At 41.3% G+C, this 26,852-nt stretch overlaps 1 protein-coding gene across 14 annotated transcripts in view; it reads right to left on the bottom strand.

Annotated features, from left to right (window-relative positions):
• NRG1 (neuregulin 1) overlaps positions 1 to 26,852 on the bottom strand; it is a 468,454-nt gene that overhangs the window by 152,829 nt on the left and 288,773 nt on the right. For 11 of the 14 annotated variants that reach the window (XM_068666043.1, XM_068666051.1, XM_068666053.1 and 8 more), the window contains one exon: positions 2,983 to 3,160. In XM_068666043.1, the coding sequence (XP_068522144.1) occupies positions 2,983 to 3,160 (178 nt within the window). The remainder of the gene's footprint in view (positions 1 to 2,982; positions 3,161 to 26,852) is intronic. The other 3 variants (XM_068666046.1, XM_068666054.1, XM_068666041.1) reach the window with 1 other exon arrangement.

Raw genomic sequence — 26,852 nt, 5'->3', positions numbered from 1 at the left:
TATACGAAGTGCCAGTTTTCAGAAGGCTAAGTCTTAAGGAAACTTGCATTATTACAGTCTTTCAAACACTTTTTTTCCTTTTTCAAAAAAGGAAAATACTGTCAGTACCTACCTACTTCACTTCTGCAAAACTTATGAACCCGTAGCATTCACACTGGACATCCAAAAATACCAAGTTTCAGTATCATCTTTTCCATGTGTGCTCCAGGTGTCAGTCTAAAGTCTTAATTTTCTGCCTCTGAACTACACTTCATAATTCTGCCAGAATTTTTTTACAAATTGTTAAAAATCTAAAGATAAATATCCAGAGTTCAGAAACTTTTATTTTCTCCCCGCAATGAACAGGTTTTATTTAGCCATCACACAATGAGAAACATGATTTCTTATAAAATCTAAAAATATCAGAAATCATTTCTGGCTTTTTTTTTTTTTTTGTAAACATACAACTTTTAAAGTAGACGTGAATCCTAGACAACTCCACAGCTATAATAGCCTTCCTAGATGGTGTCTCCCAACCCTGGATAGTAGTAACAAATTCACACTAAAATGCTAGCTCTAACAATATAGCAGCATATGAACATGACAAGCATTTCTCAATGTTTTGTCACGGGAAAAAAAAAAAGAAAAAAAAAAAGAAAAAAAGAAAAATCCATCTTGACCATTGATATTCTTTCATTTGAGATATGGTTTTTTAATGTGACCTTATTTACTCTAATTTATATGTCTTATTATATTCCCATTTGCAATGCCTTTTCACCCCTTTTCCTCTAGCTTTAGAACACATGCTTGTCCCAGTTTTGTCAAAAAATCTGTCTTCTCTTAAGCTGTTCACATCTACTTTATACTAGAAGCACACATAAACAGCAAAAGAAAAGATGACAAAGCACTCATATGTCCCCAAGCTAAAATCTCCAAGTAGAATGATGAAGTAAATCCTTTAGATATCAGCAAAGGCAAAGGTTACAAAGGCAACCCTTGTCTTCCCCCTTTTCATACTCTACATCTAGTGATTTTTACATCTGTAAGGGGAAGGACTTCTTTTTTCCATACTGAAAATTCTGTTTTAAAACAGAAAATAGAACAGAGAAATTCTAAGGATGAGTGATACCTCCATTGCTGGGATAACACACCAGTGTGAAATCCAAGTCTGCACTCTGCCCACTTACTGTGAGGGACTAGGACTTCAGATTTCCATTTTCCAGAAAGAGGTACAATTTATAGGGTATTTTTTCTCTGTACCTTTTGGGGAATTTTAGATGTATTTTGGCACATAAACCTGTAAAATAGCCTCACATATTCCACATACATAGTCTAATCAACGGCTATCAGTGAGTGTCCATTATGCCAGCTCCTTTCTCACCCTCTTACTTGCCTCCCTCTCCTTTCTCTCTCTCTCTTTCTCAAAACTTTGAGAGATTTGAAATTCATCCTAGTAGAGTTCTGGGTTTTCAGAAATGTTTCCTGCTCAGATCCAGAAAATAACTTCCCCTGCTAATGTCTCCACTGTCTCGTGGTGCCTGGTAGAAGCCAAAACAGTTACTGATCCAACACTGAACTGACAAAGCCTAGCCTCAGAAGATGAAATCCAGGCTCCAGTGAGTTTGGTCAATCATCATCAGCAAAAATGTAACAGGAGAAAATATAGTCTGCTCCTCACGGGCAGCACTCTCTTGAGGGCCAGGCTCTGACCTGTACAGACTAGACTGAAAATGCAACTCTGACTGAGACATATGGCCCTGTAAATGGGTCCAGATAATTTGCCAGGCTAGCTGCCACCTGGAACAGCTCCATTTCACAAATGCTGGAAAGAGACATTGCAGATTCCAGTTGTGCGACCATGGCACTAGGGCTGCAGTGATGCTTGTCCATCCCCTTCCATATTCCATCAGCCCTTGTCTGGGGCACAGAAAGCCAAAAGGGAAGTCATAACATCTGGTTTTCAACCTGAATGATTCTGGAAAGTCAAGCACCTGTTTGATTTTGGCTGCTGTTTTTTCTACTGATATGAGATCTGATGAAGTATGAGGGCACTTAATACCCTGGAGGAAAGATATCCTGTAAAGTCCACACCAAATCCTCTGTGTGTTGCACAAAGGGGAGGCAAGCCCCAGTGCAGCAAACTGCACCACTGCCTACTAAGAACAGAAGTAAGAGCTGAACCGTTGTATTGAGACAGAAGTAAGAGTTGAAAGGCTGTATTCAGACAGATTTTCATGGCGTCTTTTGGTGAAGGAGCAGCCACAATCAAAATTTCTAAGCCTAAATAACAAGGTAGAGACCCCACAGCAAAAGTCTTCTCCTTCATCAATGTAGAAAATAGGTTGTATAGCTTATTCTGCCTGCCCTTCTGAAACAGGGCACCACACAATCCCTTGGCACTGGTCAGCAGTCATGTGTTGGGGACACTTTCTACCAGGCAGGAAGATGAGATTTGCAGCCTTTGCTACTCATCTGGCATCTGCTAGACTCGTGCTTTGTCCTGCATATGCTGGAATGCCTCTCTCAAAGGACTGCTGCAAGCTTGCATATCACACTTGAAGTTAAAACAGAAAGCATGCAGCCCTTCTTCAGGACTAGATTGTTTACAAAGCAAATTTCAAAAATATTTCCAAATCCACATTGCATTGATGATTTTAAATGTTCTTGGATTTTAGACAATAAACATAAGGTACCTCTGTTCTCATGTGTAGTTTAAAAATAGCCTGTCTCCAAGATTTACTGGTTAAGATGCCTTTGGCTATCCGAGAAGAAACAGGCATTGAAAAGGTAAAATTATTTATGAAATATTTATACCATACTACCTCTTCATCCATACGTTCAAAAAACAAAGTCAGCATCTGCTTCCTTAAAGTTCCTTCTTCTTTACCTCATAGCTTTTAGCTTTCTGATGCCACAATTAATAACCTTAATGCTTGTTTTCTTGTGAGCAGTCTTCTCCCCACCCCTCCCAGCTCCACTTGTGACATATGTCTCTGTACTTACTTTTGTTTTTTGGGGATCTTGACATTATCCGGTTTGGTTTTCTTGGTTATTTCCTTTCCATTCTTTAACCATTTGAATCTGAGTGCAGGGTACTCTGAAGTGGTTTCACACCTTAGCACTAGCTTCTGACCCACAGCAACCTCTTGGTTTTTCATTTCCTTCAATTTGGGAGGCACTGCTAAAGAAATAAAAGAATGAGCTGGTGATTAGGCCATCCTCAAAAAAGAAAACAGTGCTAACCACAGTTGATGTAGGCAAAGCCAGACAGCAAAACCCCAACCCGGCAAGCAATGCTTCTGCACCAGAACTTAATAAGTAAGGGTCAGTTGTGTGTAAACACACATCAAACTTAAAGCATAAGCGTGTATCTAATGACAGTCTACTTTGTTTCTTTGGAGTCTTCCTACATTGGTCTTATGAGACAATTCCGCCTGAGTGAGAATTGAAGTGCTACTTCTGAGTATGGTATAAAGCACTACTAACACTTAGTTGATCATGAGCACCTAGACACAAGACAGCATACTGCATCAGGCAGATGAGGTAGGTAATATAAAGGGAGGACATCTTGATGAGTTATTTATTTTAACTGTTATGAGTCAGTGGATATCCAAAGGCTCCAGGTGCAACTGATGTGACAAAAAGCTAAAAGCAAGAGTACAAGCTCAACAGCTTCCCTAATCTGAGGAAGGGCTCTTGCTCCAGCCAAACATTATAACCCACATTATACACCTAGCACAAATCTCAGCTTGGCTACATCCTTTCCCTGAGGCAAGAGACAACGGACTTGGAAGCCCATCAAGAGAATCAATATCAATTAAGGATATTTTGGACCCAGAAGGGGACACTGCATTGAAAATGCTCAGCCAACAGCTCCCACACACTGATGAGCTCCAGCTGATGCATCTCAATTTCTACCATGTTTTAACAATAGCATTTCTTCTGTAGATAAATTTCAAACCATTTAGGACTTTCCAAGCTAAAGACCTCTAATACTCTTTATCCAGTACTGGTCTTTGAGCACAGCATTTACACAAAAATACAGTGCCATTGTGAGATGCTACCCTTCATTTGACCCAGCGTGTTAGCTGCAAAGCAGCTTTTACCATGCTTCTGTAGCAAGGTGAACCACCTAATTTAACCTTATTTTTCCTGAGGCTCAATACAACACCTTTACCACATAACTGGGGAGGGCTATTATGGAAAGTTAAATCTGGTCAGTTGATGGGTGACAGCATGTGAGTCTATCTCAGCTCAGCTGTGCCCCATTGTTAGCCTATACCCTCAGGAAGCTGTTATTCCCATGCAGCACCTCTAGCATAGTGTACTGTTATTTTTTGGTTTGTTTCTTAAGCAGCTGCAATATTGTCTGAGGAAGTGAATGGCCAGTATGGCCAAATGACTTTCTACAACATGCAGATCAGGATCTCTCATTGTGATGGCAATAGGTTTCCACTATGGTCCTGTGTAAAAAAGTGTTTAACACCCTGGAACATGCTTGATGGTGTTTTGATGTTTGGTGCTCACGCATTTGTGGGGACTTGCTGTTGTAAATTGCTCTTAATTATTATTCCTGTCAGGCAAAAATCAAGCAGCACCATCACAGCCTTAATTCTGAGAGATGCGTATCAAATGATGAGACATGTTTGATATGTGCTTGCCTGCTAGAGAGCAGTGCTGCCTGTCCCACATGTGAGGCGACCTTTCTGATCTCATCACAGGACTGCCTAGGGAAGCCAGAGGTATTCTGATGTCCTTGGACACTGGGCCCAGAGCAGAGTGGCATAAGCAGCAGTGGGAAAGTGGGGTCTACAGTAAAAGAGACACTGAGGTGTGGCTATCGAGCCACAGTGGAGGTTCTGGACATGGGGCAGGCACAGGGATTGGGGCAGTGACAGAGCTGCCTCAAGCACTGTGGCATACCAGGTGAGTGAACGGGGACCAGGATTTCATGGTCAGAAGGAAATCTCCCTCAAAATGTGTTTTTATATGTCAGTTTCCATTCTCCTGCCCCCATCCCCCAAGTCAATTTTGGAAATTCCAACACGTTCCCAAAATGCTACCATAACAATTTTTGCTTTCCATAGAACGAATGTCCACATATTGTTTTAACAATGTGTTTAAGTATTTACACTTTTGTAATAGTGTGTGTGTGTCCATGCATCTATTTGTATATACATGTACAATTACATATGCACGTATGCAAATATTCAAGTATTTATCCAAGAGGGAAGGATTTTTTGAAAGATACAACCTTTCACTTTTCTAACAAAAATAATTAGCATTAATTATCACCTTTACAAGTGAGGTTTATGCTAATAATTTCATTGCATCACCTAATATATAATCCTTTGTCACTACATGAGAAAAGGAGCTGCAGAGGTATGAAATAAAGAGATGGTATTCCTTATTTGAATATATTTCACTCATTATATCCTGATCCCATATCTCAAATAAATTAAGGGAATAACCACAGTTGCAAAGCTCAAAATTTTGTGCTAAAGACTTCAACTGGTTATTGATTTTTCCTGTCAACATAGCAGGGTAAAACTGGGAATAAAAGGGAGATGCCATTTTGTTCCCGAATTTTATTTTAATTCAATATTATCTGTGCAAAATGACTTGCAGATTTCTTCCTCCATAAGAACTGTCAGTGAAAAAAAAAAGTGTTAAATTAATATGCTCAACTCTTGCCATAATTCAGGAGTTACCAGGAAACATAAAAGAGGATTTAATCAATGGCAGTGACCCTCACTAATTCACAGTAACTCGCTGTCCAAGCATGCAGGCTCTCCAGGGAAAGCAGTAAAAGCTGTTCACAGACATGACAGAAAAGAGACTGTGCCTTTCTTTCTCTTTCTCTCTCTCTCTCTTTTTTTTTTTTTTCCCTTCTTTTTTTTTTTTTTTTCATTTACACTATGTTTGTTTCCTTTCAGCTACAGTTTTGCAAAAGCTAATCAGACCTGCCAGGCATACGAGACAGCTCGTGCTGATAAAACTACAGCTCTGTATATTTGGATTGAAATCAGCTATGGCTTCCACAGATGCAAGAGGTAGTTCACTTTTGTCACAGTCTGTGTCAGTTTTTCTGGTTCTGGTGAGCCAGGAACTTGTCTTGTAAAAAATATTTTTAAAGGTGTCAAGAATATTTATAATGATAACTAGGCATTGCTCCTCCCCAAGCACCTCCCTGCCCTTGCCTCTCTACCCCTTTCTCCTTTGTCCCAAAGGCATCTCCTGTCAGCTTGGCTCCTTTCCACCTGCATCTCACTGCCTGCCATGGAGCATGGCTTCTGCCACCACCAGGGCTTCTGTCCAATGCTCTGGGTGAAGCTGGCCACCACCAGGAGGAACAAGGGAGAATGGGCACAGAAAGCACTTTCTGGGTCTCCCACATATGCACAGAGGTTCAGATGCCATCTGGCACAGGGTGACTTGGTCAAAATATATTCTCAATATTGAAAAGAGACTTGCAGAATTTACTGTAGAACAAGTTTTGGACAGTGCCATTGAAAGTTTCTCTGGTACTGCAGCAGCAGAGCTCTCCCACATGCCATCAGTCACAGAATGACAAGGGCCAGATAGCAAAGAAAATAAACAAATCCCGATGAGAGACACTGGAAACTAACTGTGCAAACACCCTGAAAATGGCACTGCCTGAATGAAAGGTGTGGTGGGATCCAATTTATTTGTACTCCTTATACTGAAAATATGCCGGAACCCTGGGAGGGCCTCACATTTTAAGAGTCAATTAGACATACAGAAAGGCACCCACGTCCAACCCCACGCTTTTCACACTCAAGACCTCCCTCTGTGATCTGTGGACCTCCCTGGATTTGACAGACTTTCTAGGAAAGCACCAAGGATGATAGCAGCCAGAGAGGGCTGCCTCACTGTGACAAGCCCTACAGAAGTGGCAGCCGTGTCAGCAAAGGTCCCTGCACTGTTGGGAGAGCACGACAGGCAAAAGCATGCAAGGTGTTAGATCACTGCTTATTGTAGTGGCTTGCATGCCTGTCATTTTTTTGCTTTTCCTTTTTTTTTTTTTTCTTTCAGAAATGTATGTCTGCTGGCCTGCATAATATCACTGCAGATAAGGAACACACATTTCTATATTCACTCTGCAAAAGACACATTGATAATGTATGACTGGAGATAACTTCTTCTCTCTGGACTTTGGTGAGTTTGGCAAAGCACAGCAATCTCCTCACCCTCAGTGTTTGATTGTGTAGTTAATCTGCATGGAACCTCAACACATTGAACAAATTAAACAGGAAACCTGCAAAATATTATCACACAACTACATGCTTTCAGCTGAAATTCCATGAGGTACTTTTTTTTTTTTTTTCCTCTTCCTAGGAAGGCACAAAGGTTTTTAAGAGTCCGAATACAGGAATGTATTAGACATGGTTGCCAGTATGCATATGTGCACAATTTGCTGTGTAAAATTGTGATGAATGGTTTGGTGAGTGGTAATAGAAGCCACAAAAATAACACCCATTGCCTTGGCCTCAGCTTTGCTTTTTTCTAGCACAATGCTCAAGGCAGGTCAGTAATGCAAGACAAATTATATTATTTCCAAAAAGCCTTCTCCCCTTGCATATGAGATTGTAATCAAGCTCAGGCTTATCATCAGCAGACCAGATTTTCTAAAGCCTCTGGTAAAAACAATATAAGCTACACTTTAAAACATATACTGCTCCTGCTTAGACAACTAAAAAAAAAACAACATATATATATATATATATATATATAGTTTTCCATTGTTTTTAAACTTTCTATTATTCTCTCAAGCAACGTTTGGATTCTGAGCACTTTTCAAAACTTTGGTATTTCATTCCAGCATGCTGAGTCTCTGTGCAGATTATCTATACGATAAAACACTGTGGGTAATGATAGATAATCCCACAGCAGAGTGCCTATTCAGTTACCAGAGTAACTGAATACGATCTAAGAGATTGGAAAATCAAACAAATAATTTAGCTGCTTAAACGGAATTTTTTCAGTTCTGAGCTCTTTCAAAAATATGTCTGGATACATTGTAGCCTCTGGGTCTTGATATGATTTGAATACTTATGCCTGTGAAGAAGAGCAAAAGGAAAAATGCAAAACTGACTTTTTTTTTTTAAGCACTACATGTAAAACAAAGATCCACAGAATCTCATTCTCTTTCATGATGTTAAAAGCATTTTATTTTTCATAAATGTTAGATATTGTAAAGGCCAAGAGAAAGAAGAACACCACAGGAAAGGCTGGCATCAAGTTCAGGAGCCAAGAAATGGAGCAAGAGGGAGGAATATAACACTACTGTCATGTTCTTTGAACATTGGACCAGGCAAGGAACCTGTAAATGCCATTGTAAATCAGAGTAGCTACTCCCAAAAGCCAATCACAAAACCGACTGCAACTCTGACTACCCTGACTGGGAGTTTTTGTCTCCAGCTGTGGATCATTTGAGACTAAACTCATTGAGCTTGACAGGTTTGACACATTTAGGTGTGACAGTCCTGAATTCTCCCTCCATCCTTTCAAAGCAATGGTGCACACAGTGAACTCAAAGATATCCACCTAAAGTCCTGGTTTATTCTGGATGAGAAGCTTTCAAGTATGTTTCATGCCAGAACTGATAGAAATTTACCCCTTGCCATGAAGCTGCTACTTGAGGTTGTGTTAATCTCCATTTTGTTCTCCCTATCAGAAACACAGTAAACTCTTCCAAAGAGAATGTCATGGACTGTCTGATAACATGATATTGGGAAGGCAACTTTTTGAATAGGACACGGAAAATGGGCATATGGAAAAAGCACTGTGCAAATGGAGAAGGTCTCCATACTTCCCTCCACTGTACAAGTAAAAAGCTTCTTTAGTGGATCCTGGAAAAGGATGGTAGGGACAAATGGGCATTTCTAGTAGAAGTATCATGCCCATAAAAGAAAGATAGACAGTGTACATTTATTCTGTGTAACAAGATAATGCCAGGCTACCCAGCCTCATGCAGTCACTCAAGATATCAGTTTCCAAGCTTAGACCTCCTCAGAGACAGGGAACTGCATTCAAAGATAGCAAAATGTAGGTTACACAAGAGAAGCTGTGTGTGAGCAAGCATGTAACATAAAGATTACAATTTAAAGGTCAACACTTAATTTATTTACTGATGATCATGTCTGCAGGAATGCACAGCCTGATTACATTAAATACTCCTCTGTTTCACAGGGTAGCAGCTGACTCCAACTAGCTGCATCCCTGATAAACTTTTATGATCCTGTTAGACACTGTCAATAAAAAAAAAATCTGATCATAGAGACTGAAAATGTGGGGACAGCGTAAAATAAATATACTTGATATGCAATAAGCAATTCAGGGACAACCGCTCATAAAGTCGATATAAAAATCTGCAGGCCCATATTTTACATACCTAAGTGCATAAAGGTAGACTCCAGAATCTTTATTTGAGCACTAAAATGGAAGCAATCCAATGCACAGAAATGCTATGCAGGCATAAATCCCATGGATTTCAAGAGGACTTGCAAGTGCTTCCTTAATGTGATTTTTTAAAATGAGGCCATTTTTGATTTAGGAGCTGAATTTCAGGACTCCATGTAAGACAAGTTTGTCTCAAGTTGTAAGCCTTGAAGTCAGATGAGGGGAGGATGGGTGGCTTGCTGACTCATACATATATCTCCTTCTTTTTGATTAGTGATTTTCATCACTAATCTCTGTTTTAGCTTGAAAAAAAAAGACATCCAGTAAGTCACCAAAGAGAGTCTAGTACAGCTGAGAGAATCACCTGAAAGCAAATCCTGTGACTTCATTGTTAATGGGACTGGGTCTTAAGATAACAGCTCATGATCAGACTTGGAAGATGCACCAGATCGATGAGTATACAAAATTTAAACCTCAGGTCTCAGCTGTGGTACATGTGTAGCTACCTCAGTGTTCCCTAAGATTGTTCTGGGAAGGATGAAAACAACTAGGAAGAAAAGAAAGCAAGAAGGAAAGAAGTGCAACATAATGGTATGCCAAATTCATTGTTCTTTAGTATCATTTCAAAGTTTATTCCTCCCTATAGCAGCAGATTGCTGATGAAAATCCAGTTCTCAGGTGATTCTCTCTGTCTCTCTCATGGTACCACTTACACTTTTTAATGAGTTCCTTAGAATATTAGCCTGTTAGCCTGAGGGCTCCAAAGTCTGCAGCCATCTCCTCCTCTCCCTCTCACATTTCTTTGTCTATGGCACACCCCTGTACCTGCCACCGGTGTGCTGAATCCTCCAAGTTTTACACATCCTATGTACATGTTGTATGTACATCCTATGTATGTTGTGTTTTGTAACTCTTGTTTCCACCTCCTCTGGTCTGGGCTGCCTCTCCATCCCCTCAGCATTTCAACATCTAGCTTCACCTTCACACAGTTCCAACAATGCTGGGGTGCTCATGCACAAAGGCCATGAATGATTGCTTTCCCTTAATCCTAATCATAAATAGGCACATTTTTTTTTTTTTCTTCTGGTGTGTACAGTTTTCTTGGCATAATAGCATTTTCTGATTCTGCAATAGCTCCACTTCACAGATGAAAGTGTGCCATGCATCAGCCAATAAATTACCCAGTGTAGATCTATCCATGGCAGGCCCTTCATACTCAGAAAAATCTTCCTTATCCCCTTGAGGCTGTGGGAGCCTTAACAAAAAAAAGAGCAACACACATCATAGAGACACTGCCAGCACACTTTTATGTGCCTTTTCAGAGATCTTCCTAATTAAACATGCCAAACTGTACCTACACCCCATGAGAGCTCAGTTGTGTAGAAGCAACAGTATGCCACATGTATGCATGATGTAGCATTTAATAGACATCAAGCAACATTATAGCCACAGGATTGAATAAATTTCCCAATTATGGAAACAACCCTCCATTCTGAAGAAGAAAAGCAGAAGGACCCACTGGACACCTCATTAGCCAGTTATACAGAACAGGGATTAGGGGGTGACATGACAGGTGAAATTCAGTGGAAACTGTGGTCAGAAGGAGTTTCCCAGACTGTGGGATGCAAGGTGCCTCAACTGGTGACCAGTAACCAGCTCATCCAACATTGGCTCACTGCCACCACCACTAAGAATACCTGAGGAAGCTGATTTGGGGGATGTAAGCACCAGAAAGAATAATCAGTGAGTACACAGAATGACTCAAAATGGGACTTGCCAAAATAACAGCCTGCCTCAAAGTACCAAACAATCTTCTTCTCACAAAGTTCACAAAGACACCACCACTTCTTACCAAGTAGATGAGAAAACTTCCAGTCATCCTCAGGCACAACCTTCCACTGGGAGCACAAACTAGGGTCTGTCCCCACCCAGACTTAATCCAAATTTCCTCAGTTGTCTTCATCTGATTCTGGTCATAGGTGGAGCAGAGCATGTACCATCTCATCCCAGAGGCACAGCACATGAAGGAGGAATATTCCCCACAGCACAAGTAGACCTGAACCTTTGAGATGACTGAGGTGGCCATCAGCTGGTAATGTCTGTTAGCAAAACCTTCAATTTTTGGTAGAAGATATGGAAGCAGTTTAGCCAAGGAGCCCCAAAGCCCTCTGAGCCATTTCAGTAACTGGGAATCTGGAAACACTTGGGCATTTTACACAAATCATCAGCTCCAAGTCAGCTCAGCAAAAATCTGAACATGGCACTCAACATAATGTACAATCACAGTATGCAGAGAGGAGCTCATTGCCTCTACACCATACTTCATTACATATCCTACAATGTAACTTATTTACAACAAATACTGATCCCCACAGTTCCACTCTGAAGCTCAGACACTGAACCCCACAGTAACACTCTACATGGTAAAACAGAGATGAAAACTGCCATGAAAAGTAAACATTTATGTCACACCTGTTTAAAAATGCATAGCTGATCTTTAGAAAAATGAAAAATTAAACAAAAATTCTTAAGAATAAATGTTGCTAAATACCTGCAATCAGGAACAGCTCTCAAAATGGCCTAATTAGAAGCATCTCCCCTGGTTAAATTATTATACAAGATTAGACATCCTTTTAAAGGTCAACCTCCAAAAATCCATTACCGCTTGATCAGTAAAGTGTGCAGAAACACGCCACGGTCCAGCCATCACTGGAGGAGGGGCAGTAAGACTTTATGCAATGCTGAAATGGTTTATGGACTGTAGGCAAAAGTTCAAAAATTATGTACGAAAAATTACAAGGCCGTTAAAAAATATACTCCAGATCAACTGTAAGCAGTGAAATTGCATACCAGGAAACCTGTGTGAATGCTAAGTAGCAGGTCACACAAGACAGGGATCACCACACAATCACAGAAAACCATGAAATAGTTCTCAAAGGGGCCATCAAGCCCAGCCTGGAGCTTCCAGTCTGTAACTATCAACCCCATCCTGGCTGGTGTTTACGTGACCTTTTGCCAAAATCCCTCAATGGCCTTAAAATCTATGATTATGTGAAAAAGACTATAACATGCTTGAAACATTTAGTGATTATTTAACAGACTAACAGTAATTATTTAACAACCTAAGTATCTAGCTCCTATAATAGTGACCACCAGTATGTATTGTCAGATAGGAATTATGGCTTTTGTTATATGAAAGTGTTATTCTTTATGTCGGAGCCATAAGCAGACCTTCTAAATTCACAGAAAAATATAAAGCGTTGCAAGTAATGTGCATTATTTACCAAATCGTATGCCTCATTCTAGGCTCTCCATTAACAGAACAGAGACTATATTGCTAGGTATAGCTAAAAAACAGTTGGAGAATAAACTCCACACAAATTTTGAACAGGCTGCCGGTAAAAAGAATAAAGACATGGTAAATCAGGCAAACCTCCCTTCCCCCACTTCTTTTAAACTTACAAATGGTTTTCGTGTGTCACAGTTTTGGATAAAATCACAGCCTGAAAATTGATTATATCAAGTATGCAAGTATCCAGGGCTTTATTTGCTATATGATAAGAGCTAAAGGCTCAACACAGTACTAGGCAAAATTCAGGCCCTGTGAAAATAAAATGCTTTGTCATTGATTCGATACAGCTAGACTGTCACCCCAGAAGACTGGGAAATGTGCTACAGTCATTACAAAAGGGCAAAAATAAAGGAAGGTCTTTGTCTATATCCAAATTTGCAAAATTCTAAATAAAGCATAAATCAATTTTATTCAGACCAATGGAAAACCTCAGTGTGAACACATTTAAACTGATTTAGAGCTGATTTATGATTAAACACACATTAAAATCAATTCCTTAACAAATTAAGTTGAATCAATAAACTTCTGGATTAAATTAGTCATAACAGGTCTTTCTACAGGCAACACTCTCTCTGCTTCAATTGAATTGATTTAAGAAACCTGACTTTAATGACAGTGACTTCATGTGCTAACGCTCATATATGTAATTATACATTCATTGTTCAGGGTAGAGACATTAACATGACTATAAACCTCTGCACAAGAGGACTAATCAGGCCATCATCCCATCCTTTCCTTTTTCTCCTTTTTGATCCATTCTCAAGAATAGTGACCTTGTGAGCAATAGATTCATTTTGCTACTACTGGGCTGGATATTTTGACATATCATCTGCTGCAATCTATCTGTTCCACATCATTTCTAGTTAAAGTTTCAATTTGTTGTTATTTCTGCAACTTGAAATTCTTCCACTGCTTTTAATTCCCAGCTAGGACAGTGATTTCAATCACGAATCACCTGGACTTCACACACATAACAGCCAGCACACAATATGCTTTTCAACTGCTGACAAATTACTGGAGAGCATTAGTAATATGACTGCAAGCCTGTCTTCAGGAAGGCTATTTCCACCGTGAAGTCCCACACAAATCTGAATTGAGCTCAAATCCGTTTAATTCAGATTTGGATAGCTGAGCTGCAAGGCCTGAATCTGCACAGTCTTTACAATATCAACAGAGTCAAAATCTCAAGTTGGAACCCTGAAATAAGCAAGAAGGTTGCCCATATGCCTAGTATTTATACCGTGCTTGCAGTGTCCCAGCAGACTGCTGATCTACTTCTTGCAGAGACAATCTTAAAATAAAGGCTCTGGCTTAATCACATGTGGCCCCTGTGCCTCTCTGAAGCTACCTGAAGTGGGGAACTGCAAAACATGTTAGAGAAGACTTCTTCTGCTTGACAGACACAGAAGGGATGTTTCTCCAAGATGAGATCATCAAAGAAGAACTAAATCTCCCTCTAGAGAGCATCTGCTTAGTGCTCGAACCAATTCTCCTGTTGTCAATTTTTTTCTTCCTTTTAGTACTTTTCAAGAAAAAGCCATCCTTCAAGAACCAAACAAAACCTCATTATCCATCCAAAATGCTATCATGTCAAGTTCAAAACTGGCTTTTAATTGAAAATGACATGTAATAGGAAGAATGCATAACTCTCTCCCCAGACATACTGAACCTGGTGGTTGCCAGTCATTTCTTTTGTCCAGATTTTCTAGAAGAAATGAGAAAGAAACCCATAATACTAGAAGGGTTATAACACAAAAGCTTGATCCTAAAAAATCTGAGAAAGCATAGGACTACAACTGAAACTGTTGTGCAACTCCAGCAGCAGAACTAGCAGGTATATCAGGTTTGAAATAATGCTCCGTTCAACAAGGCGGTATGAATATTGAGATACATGCTGTCTCACAAGAAGCCCAGTGAATGGAAGGATTTATTTACTGGAGATGAGCAAAAAGACAGGCCTGCTGTTTATGTAAAATGATGTGTCTAAGCCATTTGCCTCATTTATTTATTTATTTATTTTTACCTCCAGTTTTTCTCTCCCAGAAAGAATGAAAATTCAGATAATTTCACTAGTCCTGCCCTCATAAAGTAACATGAGTATCTCTGCTTAGGAATGTACATTTATTCTTTTCATCATGAGCTGGGTAATGGTCTGAAAGCCCATCCAGTAGACCAAGGACCCTCTTGGGTCTAACAACACTCCCATGTGTTTGGGCATTACAGCCACCAAAATATTCCCTTATTAGTTGCAGACTGGGATTCTACCTACACACTTGGGACAAAATGAAACTGTGGGGAGAACTGGCATGCCCAGCATAGAAAACCCTTCTGATAAATAAAGAAAAGGTATACCAAAGCACCTTCTTGGTGGACTGGAACCCGGTTCCAGTCACATGTCCCAGCATTGCAGGACTTCTTCAAAATTTGTCCTACATCGGTAAGTACGTAATAACAAAAGCTATGTAAGTGAAAGCAGTGAAAGACTGATGGAGGAAGCCAAGAAAGAACCACAACAGTATCAGAAAGGGATGTTCTGAAGGAAAAACATAGGGGATGATTTCATTGCATCTGCTGAAATATAATATCCTGAGTCCCCCTTCTGGCTGTGAATGGAATTTTATGTAGGAGGCAACCAAACAGGACACCATTATTGCTGAGGAAAATAAAGAAAATCAAGCCAGAAAAGTGGTCTGTAGAAGAGAATCACACTCTTTTCAGAGTATCACCTCATTCTGAATCTCTGTCTCTCTACTGAGAGATGTCATAAAACCTAGCATGGATGAAAGAATTAATAATAATACAAAAATCCCAGTATCATTATACTGAATGCCTACTGTATTTTTCCCTTTTAATCATTTTTATTGTACCTGGAAAGAACTTAAGGTGGATTTTGGAAGTCATTATTTCCAAGGATGATCTTTTTGCAAAGTATTTTATCTCACCAGCTTCATGAATATCCAGTAGTACTTGAGCATACCAACGATTAAGAAAAAACGGTATCAAAATAGCTTTTTTCCTGGAGCCTCCAGAAGAATCAAGCTATTTATGATGGAGTGAGAGGACGTGAACACTCAGTGAGATCAGGGAGGTGTGAAAGAGCCCAAAAGCCATTTTAATGAATAGCCTTGTTGTGAGTTGGGATTGTATAGAGGTGGGTTAAAATCCAGCAAAACATCAACAAAGGGATGATCTCCACTGGCACCTCCATCTGCATCCTTCACATATCCAGGGCTCCCTAAGCACATACCAATCACAGCCATGGAATTTCATATTTTCCTATCAAGAAAGACAAAAACTGCAGAGCCCTCTTTCCCACAGTCTCTTCATCCTAATCTTTCTGAGAAAAAAAAAAAAAAAAAAAAAGGAAGTTTTTCATTTTTCAGTAAGTATTTCTCACTGCTCATGAGCTGGAATTGTTTTGATAGTAGTGAAAGGTTGACAGTTGTTAATCCCCAGGGCTTGCTTCCCTAGTCTTAAATATAATTTAAATAATCAGAGGAAGCACTGACCTAAACAACAGGTTTTAATCATCTTTTTTTTTTCTTTCTGTACTCCATTATTTTCCCAGAAAGAAAAAAAAAAAAAAAAAAACAGAAAAGAAAAAAGAAATCTTATTCATTGCTATTACAACCCTCTTATTTGCTGTTAGACACAGCCTTTAAACTCAATTTGCTAGTTCAGTTTTCCAATCTCTGAAGATATGCTGTCTTTGTCCTCCACTTATTTAGTCAGTAGTATAACTGAACATACACATAATCATGCTATAAATTCTTAGAGTTTTTATGTTGGAAAATATTGTATTATCTGCTATATTTGTTATCTGACTGATTATTCTGCAGAGGGATGGAGATTAAAATACAGAAAAAGAGAATTTTGAGATGACTTGCATTAGCTGAATCTGCTAGACACATGGGAGAGGAGAGAAGCAGAAATTTTATTAAAACATTGTGAATTCAAATCAACAGACTTACTAGAGAAAGAAGCACTGGAAGTGATTTCCTGAGTCACATTTAAGTATGGACATCATGTCCTTAAAAAAAAGAGAGGCATCTCTCATTATCATGCATAGATTGGGAACGAAAAGCACATTTTTTTGCTGTTTTAAATCTTATTCAGCAACTTCACGTTAAAAAAAAATGGTCATATCATAGAAATGGTCGTATCATAGAAATAACTGAAAAACATAGAAAAACCTCTCTCAATCACTGAAGCAGATGAGTCTAGCATTCCAAAAGGATCTCAGATGAGTGAAATTTCTACACTTTTGGTTTTCCACATTGGACAAAATGGGAATTTACATAGCTTTGGTAATTTTACACTCAGACACCACTGGCATTGCATTCACATTAATAAACATGCTTGTGGAGTGGCTTACTGCACTTTATACTGGAGTGGGCAGCATCACTTTACAAACTGCTAAGATGAACAGTCCTTCACACATGATAATGACTCCAAGCGAACCAGGAAGAGGTTCAGAGAGCCATCATCATCACATGAGCAGTCTGTCTGGCAGAATGTTTGTACTGTATCCCTTTTTATGAGGTGTGATATGAAATACTGTAAAACTGGATGGCTAGGCAGGGAGCTGTCCACTGGGGTAAAAAAGCAAGAAAATCTCTCTAAGGAAGGCATACAGGGTGTGGGAGGACAATAACACTCAGGAAAATAAGACATCGCCCCTAATAGAAGTCAAAGTAGACTTGTGATGGAAAAGCTGCACAGGGTGTGTTTGGGGCAAACACAGAGAGCAGGAAAGAAAAACTTGGCAGAAACTGTCAAAATCAGCATAGTTTGCTCCCCAACCCCCAAGATTCCCTTTAACACAGGCCCAAAAGCCACATGGAGGAATGACAAGAGCTGTGTAATGTGACTACTCAACTCTCACACACGCCCTGGGGACACTTGCCAAAAGGGTTCTACACAGAAATAAACCAAACCGGTGCATCCAGGTTAGGACTCCATTTGCATTTGTTCTCTTTGCAGGCTGTTGCCTGGCCTCCAGCAAGGTTTTCCCACTACCTAGTGTGAAGCAATTCTCTTCCACATCCGACACAAAGGGGCAGCCTCAGTGCACCCAGTGGCAAGGGGTCCGAGCGAGCCCCTTTGCCCCAGGCATGTGATGGGTGACAGTTGCCGGCTGATGCCTGACATGTGGGAGGAATGAGTGTGTGTGAGGGGTTAATCAGGATTGCCTGTAGGTGTGTGTTTTGCCTGCATTAGTTAAATCCAATAAAACATCAAAGCAAACATATTTAGAGCTTGGGTGGCTTTAGTTCACTTTGCTGTGATTCACTCCCAGAGCAGATTCTCCTACAATCCACTTGGAGCCACTAAACCCCAAACAGGAACCCTCAGCTCCAGGGTTTCCCACAGTTGAACTAATTCACTCTCAATGCAAATGTTTCGAGTGCCTGGCCTGGACCAGCTGCAGGGCTGATCACCTGGAGGGTTTGAGCACAGCAACCACTGGGCTGTAAATTCACAGTTTAGCTGAGTAATTTGCTCTCGTAGACAAGCCATTACTTCGACTTAAAAGCCCAACCAACTAAATCCCCCCCTCTCCAATGCTTACTCTTAAGTTGCTGTGGCTCTGCTGTGGCCCGTGATGTACCACAAGGGTTCTGGCTCTGAGCTCAAAAACAATTAGTCTGGGGAAATTAAATGGTGCTTTCTGCGCACCTGTGGCTGGCTGCTCGCCCGTGCCTGACAGCCGAGCCTCTCCCACACAAGCACTCGCAGGAGCAGCCTGCTGTGCCCAGGCTGGGCTCTCCCAAAAAGCTGTCGAGGACGATGGTAATGCTTCTCATGCAGCTCAATGAAACCACTGGTTTGGGAAAAAAGGAAAACAAAAGGAAAAGAAAAAAATAGAAAAAAGAAAAAGAAAAAAAAAAAAAAAAGGAAAAAGAAACCCCCAAAAAAGAGGGAAAAAAAGAGAGGAAAAAAAACGAAAAGAAAAGCTGCTCCTGAGGGTCTCTGCTTAGAAAATTTATATTTTAAACAGGCAACAGCTAATATCAAGGGGGAACAGATACATTACCAACAAGTCATTTCCAAGCAGCTAATAACTGTTTCCCTACCCACCAGATCCTAGGATGCATTTTCAGGTTTAAACATAACGTATACATTGTAAATAGCGGAAACATCTGGGGTTTATTATAACACCACTTTGCTAGCCTTGGGCATTGTACAACTCCCGCAGGCCACAGTTCACCCTTGACCTGCCAAACACGATTACTGTACTCAGGCAACTTCCCCTGCTCCACAGCTGCTCTCCTTTCCCTCCCCTCCGTCAATACTCATTACCGCTGTCATTACAGCTACCATCCTAGAGCGGCCAGTCAAAAACTTGGGTTTCCATGGTCACCACATGGAAACAGCATGGCATTGCAGGCAGGGAAAAGGTGGTGAGGATGGCCAGTGAAGTCGTTTTGCCTGCTGACCCTGGGAGAAGAAGGACTACACAATGCCATCTGCATCAGCAGCTTTTTGCCTCCCCTCTCCCATTCTCCACACCTTCCTTCTCTGTCCTGCTTATCCCACCATTGTTACAGCTTTGATACACCTCAAATTCCCCCATTTTCAAATCTCCGATCTCCCCCTGAGCCAAAGTTACCATGTCTCGCTATCCCAGGACTCCTGTACTCACTTCCCTGCCATGTCTTGCTTCCCAAGATCTCTCCTCTCACCCTCCTTCTTTTCCTTGCTTTTCACTCACTCTTCCCACTGCCTGACACCCAGCCCCACAAATCCTCAAACTTCAGTTGTCCTATCCACCCCACCCAACTTCTCTAACACTTCTCCTTTCCTCTTGAACGTATTTCCAAGCCGACTTCTGCTTGCCTCTGTGTAACAACACCTCAAGTACAACACCACAGTAGAGCTGAAGCTCTTTTCCCCTGAAGACTCAGCTGGAGCTAAAGACTTAGGCAAGGCCAAGCACCAAAGGGGATACATTTGAGGGCTGTTGGCACAACATTGGACAGCAAAACTTTATCTGAACCAACTCAAAGTGTGAATCCAAAGTACATCAGCTAACCTATGGTGTAGACACACCTTCAGAAATAGAGTGATGTTAATTCTAGTAGGTTTAGAGGCAGGTTGAAAAAAAAAAAACAAAAAAAAACAAAAAACAACAAAACCTAGTGGTGATTGAATACAACTTAGTGAATACACTTTAAAAGCCCATTTGGATGAGCTTTGCAGGTGTCCCTGCATAATCAGACCACTCACCACAGGCTCTTGCCTTCCATGCATGCAGGAGCAGTGCCGTTGCTGCCTCCAGCTGATTCTCCCTGCTGGATGCCTGAACAAGTGGGCAAGAGAGCAGTGCTGTTCAGAAACACAGCAGAAAGAAAATACAACCTGTGTTCCCATCAGCTCCATCCACCTGATAACCAGGAACAAATCCAGACATCCACCAGCCAAGTCACGACCAGCTGCACCCCCACTTAACAATGCACAGAAGCGTAACGTCTTTCCTATAAATCCTGTTACAAGAAGCCTCCTCAAGAGGTAATAGCCATTCTAGCAGCAGCATATCCATTTGCAGAGTGCTATCAAAGCTCCACCGCCACCCCTCCTTGATTAAAGCCTATTGATTGATGCTATATCCACCTTGGCCCTGGACTGCTGAGATCTAGTGCTGGTACCATGCAGGGACAATACCCCGACTCCCTCCCTCCCCTGCAAGGTAAAGGAGAGAAGCAAATTTCTGAAAAAGGCATCTGAAACATAGTGCCTTTTTAAAATTTTATTACTTAGTAGCCTGTTAAAGTCCACTGTGTTAAGAATAATGATACGTAGCTTTGTCCTTTTTTTTTTTTTCTTTTTTTTTTTTTTTCTATAAATTTGTTAAATTCAATCTACTGATCAATCTACTTTAAACATCATCCTGGAATTATGCTATGGTAAAACAAATGTGCATTTAGAGAATAAATGGAATTGATTCTTTTCTGGAGTACAAGGTCTTCCTAAATGAGGTATTTAAATATAAACCCCAATCCCTCTCTGAAGAAGCACCTGGTAATTCACTTTTTGGATCAAATTGCAACTCCACAAAAACTTTATGACCTCATGTGGTCTTTCCACCCCCACATTCCTCCCTAGAAACGTTATATACAGCATGCTTCAGGCAAGAGGGTTTATTACAAATGTAGATGGCGGTGCTGGGGAAAGAGATGCAGCAATCACCAGAGCACTCGAGAACATGAGAAATGGGCAGCTGCTTAAGGAAGGACTCCCTCAGTTGCTGATACATTCATTCCTGGTCAAGTGCATATCCTCCACTCCTGCTTGAAAAATCCTCCACACCCAATATTTTCCCTTGTCAAACAGGCCCACATGCCCATCCCTCACACCATCCTCACGCATGTTCCAGCAACCATAAAAATAACCATCCTGACCAAATGTTGGGCTTGCCTCGTATCCCACCTCTGGTTGTGGCTGATAGTGGGTGACAGGGAAGAGAGACAAGAAAAAAGGCAATGACAAATCACTAGCTGTGGTATGCTTGGCTGTGGATAGGTCCTCCAGGTCTGAGAGCTGCAGAGAACGGAGGTATTGATGGGATGGGTGAGATGCTCGGGAGCCTTCCTGATGGGTGAGATGCTCGTTGGGAAGAAGAGGCACAAGCTGCTTCTCACCCCTCCTAGTGGGACTTGGGAGTGGTAGGGAACCCTGGCTGGCTTGGGTGCCAGGGAAATTATGGGGACCAAGGTAAGTGGGCTTTTCACCAGAGAGAAAAAGCAACCTCCAGGCAGTGTTACTGCAGCCAGGACTAACCCAGGTCAGCAGGATGGTGTGCAAACACTGTCAAGTGTAATCCTGTCTTACTGTTTTTATCTTATCTGCTCCCTGGTTACTGAGCCAGCAGCCGCCTTTGTTTTATGAATGGAAACAGCCTCGCAAACAAACTCTAGTTCTTAATACCCCAAGTTGTTGTTTATCCCTTAACTTCAAAGCAATTCATAGCTCATATTTACGCTTGGGTTCTTTGGCATTGATTGGAAATGGACTGGCTTTTTCCATGAAACTGATAGCAAGAAACATTGTGAAACATGCCATGAAACAAGACTATCCTGAGTCCTCCTGGTATTTCTTTAATTTGTCAAGGGAGTTGTTAACCAACTGCAGCTTTGAAAAAAAAAATCAAAGGGAACTCACTATTCTTGACATTTCAACACTGCCCTGCTGTGAACCATGGTGGGGAGATTCCTGCTTTTCCATGAAAAGCTTTCTTCGCAACACTATCAAAAGAATATGCGATTGTTCCTCTCAAAAACACTAATGCTGAAATAAAAGGGTTATTTGGGAAAATGCACTGCTTTCTCACAGCAGCTACCCATTCTGTTCTTTAAAGACGGCAGTGCTTTCCAACTTTGTGCCATCCAGCTGTTGGCACATTTCACAGGACCACTCCCTGAGGGGGTCTGTCCAGGATCTTCAGTGTTTTTATGGAACCACAAGTTAAAAATGGCTTAGAAAAGAAGAGTTTTCGTTTCTTGACACTTCCCCACTGGATGTAATATAACTCTAGGAGGTCTCAAACACTTAAAAATTAACTCCTCTCTTCCTGCAGTTGTGATGGGCCAGTGTGTTTGTGCACAAGTCTGCATGTATGTTTGCATTAATCTTTCTCTGGAGTAATTCTAGAAAGAAAAAAAAATGTTTTTGCCTTCTCTTTGCAAAAGCTAAGTAAACTAGAGTAGAATGGTTAAAAGCTATCACATTCCTGAGGTAAAGAGGCTTAGATGAAAAAGGTGCAGAAACACCTGGAAATGTACCAGCACCTGACTTCACAGGTCAGATGAGTTAAACATTAACCCTGCCAGCAAACATTCAATATTTAATTTAATTTAATTATCTTTCTCTCCCCTAACATCTCTGGGCCAGCAGACATGACACAGTGCATCATTTCAATTTCTTCCAAATACTGTTTCTGCAGGACAGAAGTCCATTTGTTATTTTCAGTTTAAATAATTTGCAGTGTCATTAATTGCATTTCCACTGGGCTCTTTGAGGACTTGCCAAAGGACACCTGAGAGGGCCTGCTCACAGTTCAAAATCCATAGGTACCCACATAGGCTGAGAGAAGAGAAAACCTAACTGCAAGCATGATATCTTCAACTCACACTGAGCCCCAGCCAGCTCCACTTTACCTGGCTGCTCTGGCAAGTCCTCAAGTTGAAGCCTGAAAACAGTCCCAGTGTTTTTCAAGGAGTTTGATGCATTCCTGACAGGTCAGCTTCCTTGCAAGTAAGGTGGATAGCCACGTTCCTCGCTGGACACAACTGTGCAGACATAAGTCAGGCAGATACATGGACATGGACACAGTCACCCCACAGCTTCCTGTAAGGAAGAGGGTAGGAATGTCTGAATCCATTGTTCTGTCTATGGCCTAAGGCCCCCCTTTCAACTGCACAGGTGAATTTTCTACAGCTGGCATCTAGTCTTTGCCCTGTTTGTGGCTTTTTATTTTTATTTTTTTCCCCTCTTTTCCTTCTCTATGTTAGTACATGTTTATAAGAAGCTCTTCTTCCTCTGGGGATCTGGCTCAAAAATCACCAGCAGCAATGTTTATTCTGCCCTACCCTGTGCATGAAGGTTTCAGGATGCATTTAGGGAGAATTGCCTACACTGAAGTAGGCTGGCATCACACTACATTCTTTGCCACTTAAACACACAATGAAAGGGCCCTCCAAAACAAACTTTTTTTTTTTTTTTTTTTTTTTTTCAGCTCAGAAATAGAAAGAAACATTGACAGTGGGCAGCCTTGTGATCCTTATTATGATGCCTGTGGACAGCACAAAGTGACTAAATCTCCTGGTACAGTGGGAAGGAGAGCAGCACCTCAACCCAAAAGGTGCTATAAATCAGAGCAGCCTTTGGGTTATGCCATCTCATGGTGGAGACAGCACCGGATGAGCAGCCACCCTGCCAAAGCACTGAGCAGCACTGCTTCTGGAGAGAGACTGGAAAAATCATACAGTTTGACATCCCTAGGTCCAGGAAACACCTTGGATATGTAAACAGAGGCCAAACATCATGTGACAGAAGAAGAAAAGACTCCTGAACACTTTTGTTTATGCAAGCATTTTAAGAGATTGCAGTGAGTATTTTCATATGTCCTCCTGTCACTTCATCTAACTGACATGCTTGTGTCCTTTTGCCAGTGCCATGGAACTACCTTCAGGCACGCTCACTATGGCAGTCAGCACTCAGCATAATGCAGCACAGGAGCATCAACTGACCTTTTGGGAAATGAAGGGGAAACAGATGCTGACAAACCAACCTATAGACCCTGGAGAGGAGGAGAGCTATCCAGACAAAGCACATCACTTCAGCTTTGATGACACTTGCATATAAAGTTGACTTGAGGGAAAGCCACTGAAGTCTAGACTGAACCATGAGAAGCATTTAAAATCTACCCTCAGACTCAGCCATCTTCAGCTGTCTTCTGTGCCCTGGGAATCTCTTTTGAGGAGCTCCCCTCAAGAGCAATCAACGTCACTGGCAGCAGCTGTGCAATTATTTCCATACCGTTAGTGTAAAATGCTTAGATTAAGCTACTATCCTCCTTTCCTTGACCTTTCTTATGGACAGCAGTGAAGACAACATCCCCTTAACACCAAGCTCTGCCTTCATGGATCTGGTTCCCCTCACACACTGTGCCTGGAGACTGGAGGCAGTCTGGTTATTGTCAGTGGCTTCTGCCAGTCAGGTATGCACTGGAAAAGGGATGGGGAAGATAGCAGGCAGGGGATGGGAGCAAGGACACCAGTAGCTCAGACCACTGGGCTCCAACATGTGTGGAACTGACTTAACACTCAAGAGAGACCTTGCAACTAGACTGAGTGCTGACCATTTTGCGGTAGGATGTGTCCTAACACTACAGAGAGGCTCCTCACGCCTCTCTGGTTTTCAATGTAAGAGTGAGGATAGAGTGTAGTGAGAGGTACCCTCACCCAGCATTGAAAGGACGTTAGGACATTTATCTGACTTAAGCGACCCTATATGAACTAATTGTAAAAATCCTTTTTTTTTTTATCTCTCAGCTAATTCACTTAAATTGTTTTCCAGTTTCTGACCTTGATGACACTTCACACAGCCAAGAAAAGTTGTGCCTAACATCAATTTCACTTCTGCTAACAATCAATTTCTTTTCTCCACAGTTTATTTTGGCATTCAGCATTTGAACTGAGCCTTTTACACATTTGAAGCACCCTTTCACATACTATGCACAATGCTTAAGGGAAAAAAACATTCTTCAATCAAAATGTATCATCAGAAAAAAAGAAAAAAGATGAGAGCGGGACCGCTGGAACCTACAAAGTTAAGTTTGCCAATGACTTGTCAGACTAGAAGCCTAGCAAACACAAAAAAATCATCCATTCATTTGTGCATCCATCCACAGCTTTTGGTTGAACTATAGCACACGTTTCATAAAAAATACTAATCCATGCCTCAGATGCTGTGAGTGACAGAAAATCTTCCACATGCCCATACAAGTAGTTCCATTGCAGAATTGCCTTCACTTTTTTTTTTTTTTTTTTTTTTTTCCCCAGTGCCTTTTACCTTGTTTCACTGGTGTGCTGGCAGCTTCATTCATTCTCTAGAGCTCCCACAGAAAATACACTTTCTGGAGTGTGCTTTACACCTCTGCATTTCTAGTCTGCTCTTTCCAAGAACAGGATGAACTAGAAGCTTATGTGTTTTCACATTAGGTACCTTCTCCAAAAATGATTTCTCCCGAGATAATCAGGACGCTACTGTAAAGCTGGTATGGTTCACTACGGAAGAACAGCAGAGGGCAGAAACAAGAAGGAACCACTGGCAACCGTAGTGTGCCTGTTTTTACAGCTCATATTTCTCCCACTGAAATATGGTTCCATGTGACCAGTGGAAATCAGTATGAATGCTAACTAAAGAGTGCCCATATTTTTGTCCTTGCTGCAATAGACTGTGCCTTCTGGGAAACCCATTTGCACAGATGGAACAGAATCTTTTCACATGCCAAAATCCAGGACATGAGATAGGCTCATGTTATCTGTATGTTACTTTCTTGTGTCTAGAAGACATAAGACGGCCATACATCTGGAAACTGGGTGGTTTGCAGAAAGAGGTTAGAGTCAGAGTTGTTCTGTTTTGGGACCAGACTCTGATCTGGTGTAACCTTGGACTTGTAGACTGTAGGCTCCTAGGCGATAGGAGCATGCTTTTAGACTGAACTTGTTTCACAGAGGAGAGTTTGAGGGACACAGACTTCAGCTAAACCTCAAAGCAGTATGGTGACACAAACAACACCAGTTTATTTGGCACAATTCAAGGATAAATGCAAAGAATTATTCACAGAATAACTGGTTCTGTTTCATTTATTGCTGTCCATTTCAAATATCAAACAAAAACTCCGAGTAATTTTCAGTCCTGTTTAAAATTTAGGTGCAATATAGCATTGACAGAATAGCCCTCCCCCTTTCCCCCCCCCCCCCATTTTTTTTCTACTTTCAGAGTCCAGTGGACTTCCCCAAAGGAAAACTAAAGAGTCTGTCACTGTGGAAGCCAACGATCCTGCTAAAACATCACACACACAGAGACATGCACACACACATAATCTCCCAACACTGGATTTAAATTTTAACTCTTCTGGCACAGACTGCAGTGGGAACAACCTCTATCAATCACCTCTGCAAGTGGATGTTACCAGGACTCTGTTTAGTCATCTCAAGTATGCATTCATGCTTCTGTAACTGTCTTCAAAGGGATTAACCATTAGCCATAGGACATGGCATGTGGTTGACTCAGGGGTGAAATGAAAGCTGTTAATGCAGGAGAAAGCCACTGAGCAAGGCCCAACCTGAGTCCAAGTGCTGAATGCCAAGCCCAAGCTGACTGACCTGGATTCCCCCTGCTTACAGAGGTGGAAGTACCATCAGCTCATAAAACCGGAGAAACAGATGCACAGAGGGAATGAGGAAAGGTTCCCAAACGAACTGTCACAGCTAGACTAATATCCCTCTCTCTTCATCCCTGGCTCATGGAGCCCATGGATTCCCTGTCAGAGCTAGGAGTCAAATGGCCCACAGTGAACAAACCTGGCCAA

The sequence above is a fragment of the Anas acuta genome, chromosome Z (genome assembly GCF_963932015.1).
Source record: "Anas acuta chromosome Z, bAnaAcu1.1, whole genome shotgun sequence".
Classification (NCBI taxonomy): domain Eukaryota; kingdom Metazoa; phylum Chordata; class Aves; order Anseriformes; family Anatidae; genus Anas; species Anas acuta.
Note: the sequence above shows the minus strand (reverse complement) of the source record. Positions and strands in the feature narration are given on the sequence as shown.